This window comes from Delphinus delphis, chromosome 6 (assembly GCF_949987515.2).
Source record: "Delphinus delphis chromosome 6, mDelDel1.2, whole genome shotgun sequence".
Classification (NCBI taxonomy): Eukaryota; Metazoa; Chordata; class Mammalia; order Artiodactyla; family Delphinidae; genus Delphinus; species Delphinus delphis.
The window spans coordinates 34,428,475-34,448,036 of record NC_082688.1 but is presented as its reverse complement, the minus strand read 5'-3'; the positions used below and the strand labels follow the sequence as shown (position 1 = coordinate 34,448,036).

Below are 19,562 nucleotides of genomic sequence, written 5' to 3'. Positions count from 1 at the left end.
TGCCAGTGACAGCACCGAGTCCTAACCACTGTACCGCCAGGGAGTTCCCCCTTTTTTTTAAATAAAAAAATTTTAGTTGATGTATAGTTGAGGTACAGTATTAGTTACAGGTGTACAATGATTCACAGTTTTTAAGTGAATACCCTCCAAATCCATCCATGTTGTTGCAAATGGCAAAATTTTGTTCTTTTTATGGTTGAATAGTATTCTGTTGTACATATGTTCCACATCTTCTTTATCCATTCATCTGTTGACGGACACTTAGGTTGCTTCCGTATCTTAGCTATTATGAATAGTGCTGCTATGAACATTAGGGTGCATGTATCTTTTCAAATAAGTGTTTTTGTTATTTTCTGATATATACCCAGGAGTGGAATTGCTGGGTCACATGGTAGTTCTATTTTTAGTTTTTTGCAAAACCTGGCAACTGTCTTCTTTGCTATGGTGATTCATGGAACCGGGAGGAGGGCATGGTTTACCTAATTTGTAGGCAGCTGGCACGATGGGTCGGTGAATAGATTTCTGTTCATCTTCAGTTTAGAGCCACAGAGTGGAGAGGGAAGAGCGCAGATACGGTGTTAGCAGACCTGGGCTTGAGTCCTGGCTCTGTAGTTTCTAGCAGATCTTAAAGCCTTGGTTTCCTCATCTATTAATCAGGTGTAATAACCCCTGTCCTACCTAACCCACAGCTTTGTGAAGATCATCTGAGAAAAGAGTGTGAAAGGACTTTGAGAGCTGTACAGTCCCATCTAGAAGCGTTCTCACTCAAACATATAAACTTAAACACTTCATTTTAAATGATCCCAGAACTAAAAAGGCTGCTCAAAAATAGAACAAAAATTAGAGCCATCACTTTCTGGTGTCATAGTGTTCTCTGTTTAGATTGTCAAAGGATGTTATTGTGGGGATGGAAAAATAATTTTCCCTTCTAGGGAAAGAACCCTTCTAGGTTCTTGACTGAGACACCCCTGGAATAAAAAGATTAACAGGAGAAAAACAAACAAATTTAATAATATGTATGCCTCCTGTATACATGGGAGATACCCAGGAAAATAGAGTAACTCCCCCAAATGGCTGAAGCTGTCACCCTAAATACCATCTTCAGCTAAAGGCAAAAGAAAATGTTGGGGTTGAGGAGTTAGTTATAGGAGGTTATCAGGAAAAGCACAGTAAACAAGGGTAAGGTCATTATGCAGATTTAAATAATTGTTTTCTACATTGATAAGAGTTTCTAGAGATAAGGTCATCTTACCTTGTCTACCTTATCTACCATTCCTGGTACAGTGAGGAAGACACCCTTACAAACAAGAGATTTCCCCCATACATGTACATGTCTCCTACAAAAGCTCCAGTTTTAGAGCTTCCCCTATGTCTGCAGTTTCTTAAAAATAACCATGTTAAAATAATCCTTATGCTGAAGAGGCATATCTTGGGGTGACAAATTCTTCCCCCCTTCATCCCACCTTTGAAACTTCAAACAAGTTTCACAGTCCAGAAGCTGAGTTGACAAATTGCTCCATATCTCATTGAACCTGTCTCAGTAGTGAGAATAGGTCAGCTTAGTTAAACAGTTGTGTCTCATTTCAGGAGGTGGTCTTGCAGGTGTGCTCCCAGAGTTAGGCCTAGATAGTGCCAGTGGTCAGGTATTTATTAAGAGGCATTTCTATGGAAACGGAAGAAAACCAAAGCTTAATGGTTGGAGAAGACTCTAAACCACTTTCTGAGCCCAGGAGGCAGCCAGTCAAGAAGATTTTCTCTATGTTAGGGTTGAACCATCTTTTGCAGTTTGAGTGTCTCTGATGATGTCATCAGGTGTTCAGTTACACTTTCTGAGTGGCCCACAAAGCAACAGGCACGAGCGATGTCTAAATATGAGCTGTTATGGTGATTTCTCTGAAGTGTATATCAAGCCATTCACATTCAGTTTGCAGGGTTTCAGGGAAAAGGGCAGCTTTTGTTTTTAGTGATTCCAAGTCAAAAAGGTGGGAGAAAATTGGAAACATTAGTTTGGAGATTTGTAGCCAGATATTTGAGGAAACTAGAATTCAGGATCCAATCCAGTTTACGGGTAGAGAACAAAACCCCAGAGACAATTAACAGAACCAGAATCTTATCTACAAGTGTGTATTATAGTTTCTACTGAAACATAATTTTTCTAAAATCACCCTTATTTCTATCCAAGATAGCCAAATGAAGACTAATTTGTTCACAAAATAGGTCTAGTTTCAATAAACTTGTCCCGATTATTTGTGCAAGCGCAGCAAGAATAGCAGTTGACCATGTAGGGTCTTTTAAATATTCTTTGCTGGCTTTTAATAAGGAATTTCAGATTGAACTTTTTTGTTGTTTGTTTGTTTGTCTTTGCAGTACGTGGGCCTCTCACTGTTGTGGCCTCTCCCATTGCGGAGCAAGGGCTCCGGATGCGCAGGCCCAGCGGCTATGGCTCATGGGCCCAGCCGCTCCGTGGCATGTGGGATCTTCCCGGACTGGGGCACGAGCCCGTGTCCCCTGCATCAACAGGCGGACTCTCAACCACTGTGCTACCAGGGAAGCCCCAGACTGAACTTTTAAAAGCATCTAGAGGAAAAAAAAAAAAAAAAGCATCTAGAGGTCAGGAAGCCAAGCCGAAGACTTTCCATCAGACTTTGCCTTAATGCTTATAGATCTGAGTTGGTTCCTCTCTTCTTGAGGTCCCCCAAGTATCCTGTACCTGCCAGGAAGGGACTTTCCTTACTAACCTGGTAAGACTGTCAGGAACCCTGAAAGCAAGGTACCAGGCTGTTTTTCCAAGGGGATTTATTGACTCTGTAAACTCAGCCTTAATTATTTAAAACTGTCTTGTCATATCTGATTCTATGAATCTTCTCAAATCTGACATTCCAACCAAAGCTTTGATAATATAACAAATGTTTCCAATTGTGTCCTGTTACAAGAAGAATAGATTCTTATTAACTTATGCAAATAAACATTTTGTCATAAAGAACATTCACTAAGCTTCCAAATTCTGAAGGGATCAGGTAGGGAGAAAAAGTAATTGTTTCATCCTTATTCACAAAGGTACACTTTATCAGATTGCTCTAAGTCATAGGTAGCTTAAGAGAAAAAGTTTCCTTAATATTAAAGAACTTAATCTGGAAAAACAAAACATTAAGGAACCAACAATGTTTCAGACAAAAAGTCATAAAATTATAATCATCATCATCAGTTCGTTCAGTCTGTTATTAATTCTTGTTCTGCTTAAATCCAGTTTTTTCATCAGTTCTGGAGATTCTTACTCAGTTCAGTTTTATGATCTTTAAGTTATCAGAAATCTGTGCTTGCCAGAGTCCTTTCCATGAATCTCCTTGAAGATGAAGCACACTTGCAAACACTTCTGCAAAAGCATCAGAGTAAAACAGTAACTTCTGTAAATGGCAAAGACTTAAAAGTGGCCATGGTTAAAGATCTGATTAGAGTTCATTACAATGCGATTGACAAAGAAATTTGGTTATCTCTGTAACAGACAACATTCTAGTTATTATTAAGGTAATTACTAGAATTATGACTGATTAACATTATACCAGACATAGCAGAATTTTAGGAATTTCATACAATTTCTGGAATGCTTATATACCTATACAAATACAACTTAAAGAAGGCTTAGTATTATGTCTTATTTGACAGTGCTTCCCATATAATTTAACATATCAATAAGCCTCTATCTCTCTGTCTTTAAGGAGAAGAAATCTTTTGAGATGTTCCAGGGGCCCTCTGGAAAATCCCCAAATTACTTCCATGTCAAAAAGACTTTAGTTAGAGTTTGATTTGGCAAAGTTTGTCAAAAATATCAAGAAGTTTGGACACTTGACTAAGAATCACACTATGAAACAATACATAGTTGTCTATTTAACCAAAGTGACAATAAAAGATTTTAAAGGCAAATAGAGATTGTTACACAGTTGTGAGCAAAACTTATCTCTTTTAATATCGAGATGATTCAGTTCTCTTAAATAATCAAAGACCTGATTAAGACAACATGAAGCACAGGAAATTATTTTGATAAAACACCAAATCTTTGCTTTCTAGGCAGATTACTTAAGAGGTAAAGAAAAACCTTTCACAACTTCTTATCAGGAGAAGACCAATAGTCCAATAGAACTTTGTCCTTTTAACAGATGAAAGAAAATCAAGTTCCAGTTTTATATAAGTACACTATTAAGGCTTATTTTAAATACCCTTATAATAACAATTCAGATTCAGCCAGCTTGATTACACAACGTAAAATTCTCTTTCTCTCCCCCTTCAACTTTCTATATACATTTAGTTTATCCTTTATTTTCCACCTTCCCATTCTGAAATAACCAGCTTTACTTTAGGACAAAATCACTTTCATTTCCTTCAACAGAAATGCATCTGCATACATCATATCTTTTCTTATGTAAAAATATATCTTACTTTTCTTGCATACAGAGTTGTTTCCCATATTATTTCTGGTAGCTTTAATTACATATATTAATTAGAATTCTTAACCCTTAGCAACCTTAACTTCTGGTGAAAACTAAGAAGTGAGCAATTGTGAACTCTTATACCAGAATTCCGTAGACTGGCAAATTTATGAATACATTTCGTAATTTTGAAGCATACACTTTTTCATAGTACAATCTTTCAATGTGGCACAAAATACATTTACTAATAAACCCAAATATCTTTAGTTTCTCTGTAATAAGAAGAGTCAGTAAACCTGTGTTCAGTAATTAATGTTTCACTGTTTCATCTTATTTGGAAATGACCTAGATATTCCATTATTTAACTTAGCTTAGCAAAACTTTAAGGTTTCAAGTTACCAAAAAGATTTTGGTAGCTATTTTTAATTAGAATACCATACACATATTTATTGCTGAAAAGTTCACCTGAAAACTCTTATCCCATTTACCTCTATCTACATCACTTCTTCCCAACAATTATGTTTAGACTATTCACAAAAATCTAATGAGACATTAGACAAAGTCAGCCATCATCCCAAGCTATTTTCCTTGCTGACCAGTTTTGCAACAGAGATAACGTTATCTATGTATTTATGAGAGTTTTAGAATACCCAATCCTTACAAACACGTGTCCTTCAACCCACGTAAATAGAGCTCTTTATACATTAATTTCGACAATACCATGTGGAGGTAGAGAGATATCACATCTCTACAACATACATGTATAAACATACATAAACATACAGACAGATGCAAACAAGACCTTATAACTGTTGTTCTAAAATTTTAGCCATGAGACACATACAATAATACAAAACTCACTAGCTTATAAAAGAACAGTTGGATTCAAACTTTGTTTTGGCAGTTGTCACCTGCTCAGATGGCTAAAGCTTTTTACTAAGATTTGTGGGAGGACATTTAAGATTTTTCATTAGTCTGATTTCCACATAGTTCCTTCTCTTCTGCTTCTGATGAGAAACTTCTCCCTAAAGTTTGCTTTTCAAAGAATGGTTCTTAGGTCCCAGAGAAGATGAATGTAGAAAATCTACATCAAGAAGGCACAGAGAAAGTACTCAAGTTTTCTCCAAGGAGTTTTGGGGTATATTTGCCTATTATTAGAGGTCTAGAGTAATTACTATTTAAAATTGTCCTTCTTTTTCTTAAGTGCAGTACAACTCTGTTTCTGAAATCCCAATATCTACAAGCATTTTAAGATGAAAAGGGGAGATTTGGGGATTGATAAGGCTAGGTGGACTTTGAATTGTTTCTAGAGCCACATTTCTGGTTTTGTAGAGATTTGCAAGACAAAGACAATTGTTTTCTATTTCAGAGAATTGGATTGTAACCTGAATATCAAGAGACTGACCCACCCATCCAACTAAATTTGCTGCTTTGTATAAGGGTGATTTCCTACTGAGATGGAGATCAAAAGATTTCTACATTAGAGAGCTTCAGGGTTTAATAGACTGAAAAAGCCTGTCTAAGGTGTTTTAAACAAAGGCCTTATTTCTGAGTGCATATTCAACCTTGGACCAATTCACCTTAGGGGGGAAAGCCTCTACAATTGCTCTATCAGCCTCTGAATATCAGCCTCTATTGAACCATTTCCAAGTCATTTGTAGGAGGGCCTGGGAGAGATTCTGGCTGTCTGATTCCTCTGTGAGGGGTTTTTTTCCCAGGGGCCCGCCTGGCTTGTCTGCTAACTTGTCTGCTAACTAATAATCATGCGTGGGAAGAATACCCCTTAACAGCCAATCTAGGTCTCTGTGAGTGGGGTTGTGAATGGTCACTGATCTTTCCAACTCCTCTCTTAGTTTGGTAGGATCTTCTGAAAGTAGAGGTAAAAGGGCTTTGTAATTGAAAAGATCTGCGTTTATGTCACTTCTCTAAAGCTTTATCCTTGAAGTTGGAATAATAGTCCATGCTGCATAGGTTGTAAAAAGACTGAGATAATAACTGTAAAGACCATACATAGCCCAGTGTCCAGCATGTGATAAACCTTCAATGAACGATAGCTATTATTATTTTACTAAGTGAAAATAAATGAAAATGAATGTTGGTTTACTGGACAGTTAAGAATGGTAGGGAGCAGAAAATGGGCTTTTGTCTTCTTCAATCACCAATTTTTTGCATGGTAACTCTGTCTGAAGTTGTCAGATAGGCGTGAAAACATTCTCATACACTCCCTCCGAAAGGAGAGTACCTACCAGGTGCAGATCATTCCTCTCAGTACAGCAAGCTCAAAATGAATGGGCAAGGTCAAAAGGAAAATAAACAGAGATCTGGACACACAGAAGAGAAAACAGAGAGGCCCTGGGAGAAGATGGAATAAAGACAGGCCAGACACAAAAGGTCAATCAATATCTCTTCTTAAAATTAGCACCTGTGGGGACTTCCCTGGCGGTCCAGTGGTTAAGACTCCACCCTTCCAATGCAGGGGGCGCGGGTTGGATCCCTGGTCCAGGAACTGAGATCCCACATGCCGAGCGGTGCAAAAAAAAAAAAAAAAAATTAGCACTTGTATTTGAGTCCCACTGTGGACAAGTGACAGGCTCCCTCTGACCCGTGCTCTCTGATGATCCAGTGAGACCTTGGGATGAGAGTGCTTTATAAACTGTAAAGCACTGTTATTTCCCGCAGTGCCCTGCTCAGAACAGGGGAAGATCTCGCAGCCCCTCTGCCCTGGGGGAGAGCTCTGTTCCCAACTTGACTGAGCTGATTGTGTCTCTCTGAGTCAGTTAACCAGGTGGTGGTGGAGCCAAGGCACCCAGCCAGGGTGTCCAGCTCTTTGGTACTGTGGCTCCTGTGTCTCTCCGTAACACCAGTGTCCGCCCCCCCTCCCCCGGGAGGGGCCCCAGGGTCTGCTGGGGGCCAGGCTGCTGCTTGGAATCCTCCACTCCCACCTCGTGGAATAGCATCTGTGGGAGGGAGTTGTAGGGAAGGTGGAAGCAGGCCTGAGAACCAGCAAGCATGGTGCTTCCCAGTTAACAAAGCACCATTCATACCCATTCTCTAATGATCTAGGGAAGTAGATCACATCCATTCTACAGATGAAGCAACCAAGGCTTCAGGAGGAGAAATGATTTATCCCAAGTCGCAAGGTCTCTGACTCCAAATCCCAGGCTTTCTCTCTGGGCAGATCTGAGGACCCACATGGGCATGAAAACCCACCTATACACACTGTCTGGTGGAGGTTACCAACCAGAGCCGAGAATTCCTACCTGTAAAGCAAGGTCCAAATGGATGGGAGTAGTCAAGGCAAAGAAGCAGAAAACAGATTTGGACACACAGAGAAGACAGAGGCCCTGGGGGAAAAATGGAATCAAAAAAGGGTATCAATGTGTGTTTTATTATGGAACTTCCCCTGATTCTCAGAGTCACTGAAAGTGACAGACAGGGACAAACCAATAGGCAATAAGAGAGAGAAGCACAGAAAGACACATGGAACTTTCTGGGAAGGGTGTCAGAGGCAAGCCTGTGGGAGATGGAGGAGCTGGGAGGAAAACAGAAGGGACGGTCAACAAGGTGGCAGCCTGTGTGGGTTTTGTGATAGTCGTGGACTTTATTTTATTTTAAAAATTTAAACTTTTTATTATGGATGTGTACATAGTTATACAAGAGAAGAGAGAATAATATAAAGAACCCCCTATTCCCATCACCCAACTCCAACAATTGTCAACACATGGGCAGTCCCCTGGACACCCCTGCCCACTCCCCCTCCTCAGACAGCCTATCATTTCCTCATGGATTTCATCTTGAGAGGGAGTTTGCTTTCCCCCACACCATTCTTCAAGTTGTGCGTACACCAATGACCTGCACACACATCCACTCTCAAACCTTCACAAGCCCCCGCAATTCTCATGTGTTTGTGCCGAAAGAACTCACACTGCCCTGCCCATAGGAACAGAAAAATTCATTCAAGAGTCATGGAGGATGACAGCTATCAGTTACTTACGTGGTCATCCACGTTGCCAGGGTTCAAGTCCTGGCTCCACTGCTCACTGGCTGGGTGAGCTTGGACGAGTTTCCTCATCTTCTGGAGCCTCAGTTTTCTCATCTGTGAAATGGGGTGATGATAGTAGCTCTCACAGACCTGTTGTGAAGCTGAAATTAGTTAATAAAAGCATAACCCTTAAGGTATAGCTTGGCGCACAGTAGGCCCTTGAGAAACATTAGCTTTCCATCCATCCATTTAGGAAACGTTAGTGGGCACCTGCTGTTGCCACGTTGGGCCAGGAGCTGTGCACATGAGAAGAATGAGGAAGGTCCCTGCCCCCTAGTATCTCCCCATCCAGTGGGGGACACAGACGCAAGAAAAGACTTTTCCACACAGTGGGCTGGCTGCTGTGACTGTGGGCTGAGTCCCAAGCAGTCCAACATTCTCAATTTACAAGTGACCAAACTGAGACCACGGGCCCGCCTGAGCCTAAGGAGCCACAGCACTTAGCAGCAGAGCTGGGTGGCCTCGGAATGGTTTTTCCTGGCCAGCCACCTTTATGTGAGAGCCTCAGGGGAAGCTGGTGGCTCTGGAGGACAGCGGGGCCAGTCTGGGCAAGGGTGCTCTGGGCCCCCCTGCCTGCAGTGTGGAGCAGGACACTGGTCACAGGGCCAGGTATGTGCAGCGCTCTGGCTACTGGTTAACCAGGTGAAGGACTTCAGTCCACTGTGTGGTCAGGGGCCCAGGGCAGGGGAGTCCCGGATACCCCCTCACCTAGCAGGAGGCCAGGGATGCCAGGCCAGCTGCCCATGACGTGCACTGGATTGGGGCTGGGGAGGCGCTCAGTCTGGAGACGGCTCACCCCAGATGCTCCAGGGACAGAGGAGCAAATGGGGTCTGGCATCTGAGGAGGTAGAAACAGCCAGTGAGAGTTCCCTTTCAACCCAATGAAAGAAAATCCTTTTCTTTGGTCCAAAAGCAGGGAATGGATGGGAAAGTTCAATACTGACTGAGCACTGGACTCTCAGTGTATCTAATCCTCACGGCAGCCCGTAAGGGAGTATTCGATCCATTTTCAGGATGAGAAGAGTAAGGCCCAGAGAGGGGCAGGGCCCCTCTACGGGCACACAGCTAATGATTGCTGGAGTGGGGCTCACTCCCAGGTCCAGCACTTTTCCCTCTGGGCCCCCTTACTCGATGAGATGGAAGGGGCGACTTGGAGGATTCCCACCACTGGAGGTGCCCAGATGAGGCTTCGTGGCTGCCCATGTGTGGGAGGCTGGAGGCAGGTCCTGGGGGCATTCAAACCACCATGGCCTTGGGTTCCAGAGCCTTTGAGTGACCAGGCAGGAGTCTGTGAGTCCGCGGCCAAGGGTGGACTGGAGTGTCTCACATCACGGGTGTGGACAGGGTGCAGCTCAGCCGTGTGCTTGCCCAGCACGCAGAGCACACAGACGTTTCCCTCTCTCCCGCCCACCTTCCTCCCCTTCCTTTTCCCCCTTCACTCATTCATTCAGCACTTGCTTGGATTTGTTATGTACCTTGTCCCTAGTCAGAAGCTGGGGGTGGGGTGGGGTGGGGGATGGTAGGAGTTCAAAGTGGAATGAAGCATGTTTCTTGCTTATGAAAAGCCCAGTCTGAAAGTGAGAGATTAAGCATGAAAAATGCACCTGTAGCAGGAAGCAGAAGTGATGAGCACCAGAGAGCACCGCAGGCTAAGTCTGGGGGAGGGTGGAGTGCCCTTTCCAGGTGACTCCGGCCTCAGGGGGGTGAACAAAGAGGCTGGTGCAACAGTTCCAGACAAGTGATAGGGTCTGAGCTAAAGAGTTTGCAAATGACCTTACCTGCTGTCTATCCATCAGAACAAGGCCTGGTATTCGGGAACCCTGCAGTGCAAAGACCAATACTTGCTGAAGGTGTCAGGAGTCAGAGGCCTTCAGGGGCGCACAGCCCCTACCCTAGCAGTCACCTCATAGTCAAGTCTTTTTTTTCCAAACAGCTGGTTGACACCCATTCGCGGGTTGTAAAATTAATTTCGTGTTTACGGCCAGCATTTTACAAAATGGGATGGAAAAGAACAAAATGAACAGAATTGAATTGAATTAAAGTTACCAGAGATCATATTAATGGTATTGTTTTATGAAAATTTGTTTTGCACACATGTATCCGAACTGGGTCATGGCTATAATGTATATTTGACTTGTAGTCAAAAAACTTAAAAACACTGATCTGGTCCAACCCCCTCATTTTGCAGAGCTTTGGGAGAAGAGGGTAGGGTGGGGCACTGGCCCGCTCCTGTGTTCTCTCTACTAAACTTGTCTCTCTCCTAAAGCATAGTTTATATTGGCATAGGTCTCCAAACTCAGCCATCCTCATTATTCCTGACCACTCCCAGAACCAGTGTCCCATCTGCCCAGTGGTGTGCCAGGAAATGTGTAGTAACTGGCTCCCTGAAAAAAGTATGCATATACGTACATAAGTTCAATATAAATTGTACTGTTAGAATAGATTATCACACAAAATTTACAAATAATAAAATATACAATGATCTTTCTTGCAGATTGCACAGAGCCAATTAAATCTCAAAGAATGCTTTCATTGATTTTTGCCAAATTCTTGTGTCTGTAGCCAACCTGCCATTGACCCGTGAGGTTATTTTCCACATGAATGTTGGTTGATATTTTTATTGACATTAATGAGTAACACAAATGTGAAACAATGGAGACAAGGTATATATAAGTCAGAACTTCACTCATTTGTCAATGTCAGTTGCCAGAAACTATTTTTTCGATGAATGGGATAAGCGTTTTAAATTCTAGAAGAATATTTCCTCTTCTTCTTTTGCTATTCACAATGTAATGGCTACAAACATATGTTTAAATTTAATCTGCCTTGTTAACATTTTCTCTGTCACTTTCTAGACAGTCTGCAGAACAGTAAATCAAAGCCTGATTTGTAGTGTTCACCCATTTCCCTGGTATAAATTCTCCCAGCATGGCTAATTTCAAGCTAACAACATGATGTTGCTGACATGGAGATGTGAAGAGAGGCACGGTAGTGGCACAGACCATAACATAGAGTTTTCATGGTGCAGGTATAACAGATGTAAATAACCTCTAGAGAATAAATCATAACAAAACGTAGCAAAATAATTAGGAAGTGATGGGTTTTGAGGCTTTACTACCTTCCTTTTAAATAACTTATTTAATTATACATTTATATAATTTAATTTTTACCAATGGTGGTGTTTAACAACCGGCTTGCAAAATTCCTGATAATGTGACAGTTCCAAGCTGGTACAAGCCAGCCTGAGCACACTATTACATCTACCTCCGACCCCAAGGCAGGACTGTGGGGAGGCTGTGTGTTAGAGGATTGATGGGATTCACAAAGGCAGGCCAGGGCTGGCCCAGAGTCAGACACCCCAGCACACAGGCTACTGCATTGCTGGAGGCATCACATGGACGGGCACGTGTGCGCGCACACGCGCACACACACACACACACACACACACACACACACACACACACTGCACATACCTCTCCCTCCTTCCCAACCCTTCTCTGCACTCAGAAGTGGGAACCAGGTCAGGGTCCCGCTCACTGAGCCCCTTGAGCTGGACCTGGAGTAGTCCTGGGCTTCGTGATGTTTTCTGCCCACTGGCCCTCTCTGGGCCTCAGCTTCCTGAGGGAAGTTCCCTTGGAATTTAACAGACATGCCCTTATCCTGTCTGTGCCAGGTGCTGGGCTGGACTTGGGATCAGAGATGAGTCAGCCATAGCCCGGAAGGTCAGAGAATGCTAGGAGCTCCAAGGGGCCACATGAGCCAGCAGCGGGGGCTGGGAGGATGGTGACATGCAGGGGTGCCTGGCTCCCAGCCTCACCTCCTCCTGGGCAAGTTAGGTAACCTCTCCTGGCTTCAGTTCCTCATTATGAAAAGGAGGTAATACAATCTACCTCACAAGATTCTTGTAAAGATTAAATAAGGTAATATAAAATAGCAGGATTCCTAGGACATAGTGACACACAATAAAGTGACATTAATCAATAAAAGTTATTATCATATGTTTAACTTATGACTATAATTTATTTTATTTATTTATTTTTGGCTGAGTTGGGTCTTCGTTGCTGTGCGCAGGCTTTCTCTGGTTGCGGTGAGCAGGGGCTACTCTTCATTGCAGTGGCTTCTTTTGTTGCGGAGCACGGGCTCTAGGAGCCTGGGTTTCAGGAGTTGTGGCACGCGGGCTCTGGAGCGCAGGCTTAGTTGCTCCCCAGCATGTGGGATCTTCCCAGACCAGGGCTCAAACCCGTGTCCCCTGCATTGGCAGGTGAATTCTTAACCACTGCGCCACCAGGGAAGCCCTAACTTGTGACTATAGAGTGATAATGTTAGGACCAAAGGAATCAGCACTGCGGGAGCACAGAGACGCCCCACCAAGGCCATCAGGCAATCAGCGTGGGGTGTTGGGGAAAGGAGTTGGGAACGCAGACGACCCTTGCTCTAGATGCACCAGCCGTGTGTCCTTGCTTGTTTCACCCTCATAGCTTTTTATTTTCAATATTTTTTAAATAATGAAAGATTTGTAATTTATACCCTATCACAGAACAAATCTTGCATGTTTTCACTTTATGCTGATTCCTGGGCAACTTCCCTTCAGATGGTGTTTTATTGCTTTGGCATAAAGTCCAGTCTTTTCCCTGTTTACAAAAGCAAGCCATTCATTCATTCGACATGTGCTTATTACTGTCTATTTTGTGTCAAGCACTGTTCTAAGCAGCTATCAAGCAATGCATCTGTGTACTACCCTTGGGAAATTCAAGAAAATCATTAAAAAAAAGTAGAATGAATGCAAATCTTACAACCCAGAGGTGACCACTCTTCACAACTTGGGATCATATTGTTTTATAATTTTTTTTTTTCACTTAACAGTGTATCATAAACACAGTTCCAAGCTATCATCAGTGGAAATCGGATTTCCTACATTTGGGGGTACTGTTTGGCTGCTGCCCTGCAAAAGCTGTTTACCCCTCAACAGATCTGCCCCTCAAGCCCTGGACCCAGTAGGAAGCAGTATGAGTCTCAGAGACCAAGAAGGGGCTCTCAGTGGCCTTCTAACTTGGATTGACTCCAGTGCCTGCTTCATCTATTCACTGCTGGAGTGAAAGCATAGCTACACTCTCTACTGTCCCTGAGCTCACCTGTTTCTAGCTGCTACCAGACTAACTCTCAGCTCTGCCCTCCAAGCAAAAGACCGGCTCAGCAGTGAATTGGTGTAGGCAGAGTCACCCTGATGAACGAGTTCTGTGGGTCTGTATATCCTAATGTTAGAAATTGCCTTTCTTTATTAAAAGAATTCCATTTCCTTTATTGATTAAATGAAGAAATCAAGTTTAGTCCAATTCCATTTTTGCTTGAAACTACAGGTTATAAACACACATAATTATGGAAGGAGAAAGGGCTTTTAGTTACTACTTTACACGTTTGTAAGTATTTTGAATGTTTTACGATGAACATATATTACATTTAAAATGTTATACACACATATGAGGGAGGGAGGGGGGCAGGAAGAGTAAGAATCTTAGCTTTCTAGTACCTGAATTCAGGCACCTCTCTGATTATTTCCATAGTGTATATTTTTTAGAAGTAGAATTCCTAGAAGTGGAATTGCTGTATTTAAAGGTTCTTGGTGTATATTGCAAAGTTAATCTTCAGAATGGTTATACCTCCTTACACTTCTGATTACCAGCAAATGAATACCAACTTGTCTTAGCCTTCACTAATGCTGGCCATTTTTGGCACCAGGGACCGGTTTCATGGAAGACAGTTTTTCCACGGAAGCGGGGTGGTGGCGGGGTGGGGGGCGGGAGGGCGCGGTGGGGGCTGGGGGGCCAGGGGGAAGGCGGTGGGGGGGAGGGGGGAGGCGGGGGATGGTTCAGGCGGTAATGCGAGCGATGGGGAGCGATGTGGAGCTGCAGATGAAGCTTTGCCCGCTCACCCGCTGCTCACCTGCTGTGCGGCCCGGGTTTGTAACAGGCTGTGGACCAGCACCGGTCCATGCTTGGGGCTTGGGGACCCCTGCTGGGTGGTGGTGTTAATAATTCCCACTTTAATAGATAAGACAGCATTTCATCTTAATTTCTCCTTTTATTACTAGTTGAAATTCTAAAAATGTATTGAATATTTTTATTTCTTCTTTGTTGGTGGCTTAATATTCTTTGGACAGTTTTGTTCTTGTGGTGTTTCAATTGTAGTCTTTATTTCATTTTTTTCTCTTCCTGTGTTTGCTGGAGTGATTGAATTTTCATTCCTTCATACACACTTCTTAATACATTGATTTACTTTCTGTTTATATCCTTCTAGTAGCTAACTGTGGATTTTTAACATACCTACTTAGAATTATATTTTACTTATAAAGCCCAGAAAGAGAAAGCAGGTTTCTACATCATCTTTCTAAACATGACAAGAACTTGGTCATCATTTCACTTCCCTTTGTATCTACACCTGTTCCTACCCACCTCTCCCTTCTTCCATGTGGGGTATCATCTGGTATTTCAACTCCAAATTGGCATTTCAAACATTTTATTTCACAATAATTACCTAGATATTTAACAATACATTTTCCTAATTTCTCTGTTTGTTATTCCTCTTAAATTCTTCCCCTTCCTCCTAGATTTACTTGAGAATTTCCTCCAATATTTCTTTCAATGAAGGTCTTTCTGAGTCTTTGTGTTTCTAAAAATGTATGTATATATGTGTATATATTTAAAGTCCTGTACTCAGGAGTAATGGGAAGTTTTGCTAATTATTTTCTGTGGCTTTTTGCACCCTTCTACTTCCTCCTAGGTTCATTCTTCTTGTAGAGAATTTCCTCTACTCCTTATCTCAGAGAGGTTCTGTATTAACTTCATTTCCTTAGGGCTCCTCTATCTGTTGAATTTTTGGCTCCCTTTGGTGGTGTAATCTTTCCTCATGTGTGATGTTTCTGGGTTGGGTGCTTGTCCTTGTGCTGGAGCTTCCACTGGGATATTTGTTTGGGGGTGGGTGGCAGCTGCTGCCACAGCTAGTACTAAGGCGTGCTTTCAGTGCTGCAGGATGGAGGTAGGATGTACCGCTCGATGGGGTACCTCAGCAGCTGATCTACATCCAAAGCACCCGGTCCTTCCCAGGTGCCACCTGTGATCTGGAGCACTGCCTTTCTCTCTGTGACCCATGTATACTACTCCCAGAGAGGTTAACCCCATTGCCTCTGGTCGGTCAGCAGGGTGGGAGGACTCTTGGGTCTCTGTGAGACCCCAACTCACCATTCTGTGGTCTGTCGGCAACCCCCGCCTGCATCAGCCTCTTGCATATGAGTGTAGAGCACTTTTCTGTGGTCACAGCCTGTAGCCGTGCTGGCTGATGTTTTTTCTCTTCGATCTAGTCCTAACTGCTCTCCATCATTCAGCATCTTCTAGTAGTTTCTGTGTCCCTGATAGATTCCCTTCTTGTTTTCAAATATGGCTATTTTTTTTCTTTCTTAAAAAAAATTCTTTCTGCTATTTTGAGGGTTTTTGTAGAACAAGGAGACTGACGTATGTGCTCAGTTTACTTTCCTAAAAACGGAATTCTAAATTTTATAGTTCTATCACATTTCCAACAGCATGAGTCACCCTCATCTCCCCCCACCACTTCTAAGTTGTCTTATTCCTATGTTTAGGCATCACCGTGGAGTACTGGAACTTTAAAAACTTTCAGGGAAGTATGCCATGCTCACGGATTCCCAGAGGAATGCTCTTCCCTGAGACTTCTGGGAAAAGTGGGAGCTGACCGGGAAGGAAGCCCGAGGGATGGCCAGATGGATGCTGCAGGAGTGAGGCACAGAGTGAGCAAGGATCTGGAGGGTGAGCGTTTGCTGAGGTGGTGCAGTGCAAGTCAGAGCAGTGATAGTGAAGTGTGGCGGGAGCCCAGAAGGGAGCAGGTCCTTTCAAAGAGAGACCAGGAAACTACTGTCATGTGTTTCACACACGAGACCCCAGCAGCCTTGTCCTGCAGACTCTGAGGTCTGGAGAGGACAGAGTCCACAGTCTGTCGTCCAGATGACCACTGTCCTGCCCCAATAGCCCAGCAGTGAATCAGAGTGAGCAGATGCTTCTTGACCTCTGGCTACGAAAAACCATGTCCGAAGACTGGTTTCCTGTGAAGTTACTGAAGCTTAAGTCTCAGGGGCCCTTACTTGCACAGGACCCTACCAAGGCTCTAGGAGGGTGGGAGGCACCTTGGTTAAGTGTTTACATGGTGATATGTTTTCCTTAAAATATGAAAAGATAAGATATTTTTGTAGTTTTATTTGAAAAGAACATCCAAATAATATAAGCTTTGGGTGCCAAGGAACCTGAATCTGTCCATGACTATGTCATCAAGAAAAGAAGGAGTTGAAAAAAAAAAGAAAAGAAAAGAAGGAGTTAGATCCAGTTAGTAGTGCAGTTGTATAGATAATTAAGCTGGAGAAAGAGATATGAAAGAAGATAATGCACTTAGTGAAGACACATCACAGGTGAGTGGCACTGACTCAGAAACTGAAGTTAAAAAAGATCAGATGGGGCTTCCCTGGTGGTGCAGTGGTTGAGAGTCCGCCTGCCAATGCAGGGGACACAGGTTCGTGCCCCGGTCTGAGAAGATCCCACATGCCGCGGAGTGGCTTAGGCCTGTGAGCCATGGCCGCTGAGCCTGCGCGTCCGGAGCCTGTGCTCCGCAACGGGAGAGGCCACAACAGTGAGAGGCCTGCGTACTGGAAAAAAAAAAAAAAGATCAGATGATCTCAGTGGGCTACAAGCCAAATTTCTGACAGTGATGCTCAAGGCTGAAGGGTCAATGCCTGCAGCAGTGACTGATGATGTGAATGTGTGTTTCGGTTGTTTTTCAGGACCAGGCAGCTAAATGGCACTTGTGCCAGCTCGGTGGACATGGAGCTCTTCCTCCATTACTCCCTCATCCCATCAGTAAGTGAAGGCAGGGGAGGGTGGATGAGGGAAGAGAAGGGGAGCTGGGGTGCTCCCATACACAGTCTCCCAAAGGGATCTGAATAGGTCAGCAGAGACTTGCTCTCTTACATTATGCACTAAAAACACAGGCAGAAGAAGGCTTTGAAGGTCCCGAGAGTCAGGGGCACTGACTTTTAGGGGAGTCAGAAAAGGCTTTTCTGAGGAAGCAGTGCTGGAGCTGAGGTCTGTTGGAAGACGTAATGAAGAACATTTCAGGCAGAGGGGAGAGCACGTGCAAAGGCTCCGTGGCGGGCGGGAGCATGGAGAGTGTGAGGAGCTGAGAAGGCTGGCGTGGCTGGAGTGGGGAATTGGAGGTGGAGGTGTCTGGGGAGGTGGGCAGGGCCAGGCCGTGTATGAAGGAGTTTTGTCTTTGTTCTAAATACAGTGGGAAGTAGTGGAGTGTTTCTGGCCCAAGGATGGTGTGATCAGATTTATGGGTTGAAATGATCTGTCTGTTTGCAAGTGGGGATCAGGTTGGAGGCAGGTAAGAGAGGAGGCAGGAAGGCCAGTTAGGAGATGGTTGCAGGGGTCCAGGTGAGGTGATTTTACATCATCCTAGATGATGGTGGTCACCTCCAGATGTTCAAGGGGTAAAAGCAGTAGAACCGGGTAATGAGTTGGATAGAGAGATGAGGGAGAGGGAGAGGTTGAGGATGACTCTTGGGTTTGTAATTTGCACAGCTGGAAGGATGGTGGTATCTGTCATTCACTTGTTAAGGAAAATTAGAGGGCATCCAAGTTTGTTGTGGATGAAGGAACAGGGCAGGGAGGAAAATCAAGAGTTCCATTTAAGACATACTGAATTTGAGAAGCCTTCAACACATCAAAAAGAAATGCCAACTATGTAGTTGAACATATGATTCTGGACCACAGCTGGGCTGGAGATTCAAGTTTGTGAGTCTTCTGTGTATTTGGTGGCCATTGAAAGTGTGGACATGGATGGGGTCACTGAGGAAGAGAGGATGGGGGAGTAAGATGAGTGGTCCTTGGACTGAACCATGAGGAGCTTCACATCTGGTGGTTGGGTAAAGAATGATCCAGCAAAGGAGACTGAGAATTAGAAGAAAACCAGAAAAGTGTGGCTGATAGAAGCATAGGGAAGAGAGTATTTCTAAGAGGAGGAAGAGGTCAACACTGAATGCTGCTGTGAGGTCAAGCAGATTTGGGCTTAATGTTTACATTTGGATTGAGCAACAAGGTGGTAATTAGTGACTTTGGCCAGAACTGCTTCCGTGGAGTATGGGAGTAGAAGCCATGTTAGGGGGTCGAAGAGCAAGTGAGAGGTGAGGAAATGGAGACAGCAAGTGTAGATAATTCTCAGGAATTTTCTAGTAAAAGAAGAAAAGGGGCATCAAGTATAGGAGAATATGACTGAATCCACAGGAATAAAAAGCAAAGGATTTGCAACCTGAAAGTTATTACCCATTTTTTACGGATGAGGCCACTGAGGTTCAGAGAAGTTAAGTCTCCCTCCCAGCCAGTGTGTGGGACAGACTGTATTTGAACCCATGTCTGTTCAGAGCAACACAAAGGAAAGCTCAGTACAAAACATTCTGGAAGCTCAACGGTGCGTGCAGCCAGCTCTCCAAGTGTGGAGTTTGAGTCCTAGATGTTCTGAGTGCTTTGCTCACCCACACACTCTCCTCCAGTGAGGGCACCGAGGGGCTGAGGATGAATGTTCCCTCTGACAGACCCTTCTTCTCTTTCTATAGCTTTTCATCATTTTGGTCTTGTCCCTTCTCCAAAGACGAGAGCACCATAGACAGAGAGATGACGCTTCTTACCTCCTGGGAAACCGCTTCAGAATGATCATGTGAGTTGAGCCAAGGTCCATCACTACAGCTTGGGGTACTCTGTGTTTGGGACCAACACCATTTGTAAGACTAGGCTAACCACCAGTTACCTCCCTACCCACCTCTACCCCGCCGTGGACAGCTCTGCCCCTCCCTGCCCCAATCCACCCAAGGCCCAGAGAGTTCAGAATTGGCTTCCAAGCTACTGCGCCCTCAGCACCCAGGGCTGCCCAGAAGTGCTTAAAACAACTCGAAGAGGCTCAGCTCACTATGGGAAAGGCCTTCCCACACTCAGCACCATGGCTACCCCGAGAAGCAGGGGGGAGAGAGTTCCCTGTCACTGGTGGCA

General features: G+C 43.9%; 1 protein-coding gene across 10 annotated transcripts in view; it reads left to right on the top strand.

Moving 5' to 3' along the window:
- The window catches only part of LOC132427229 (stimulated by retinoic acid gene 6 protein-like), a 91,842-nt gene that overhangs the window by 30,672 nt on the left and 41,608 nt on the right, over window positions 1-19,562 (top strand). For 8 of the 10 annotated variants that reach the window (XR_009519852.1, XR_009519850.1, XR_009519853.1 and 5 more), the window contains 2 exons: window positions 17,303-17,378; window positions 19,133-19,233. Coding sequence is in view for 5 of the 10 variants with exons in the window: in XM_060014478.1 (XP_059870461.1) it covers window positions 17,303-17,378; window positions 19,133-19,233 (177 nt within the window). In the remaining 5 variants the exon portion in view is untranslated. Of the gene's footprint in view, window positions 1-16,096; window positions 16,281-17,302; window positions 17,379-19,132; window positions 19,234-19,562 lie in introns of all 10 variants that reach the window. The other 2 variants (XM_060014480.1, XM_060014479.1) reach the window with 1 other exon arrangement.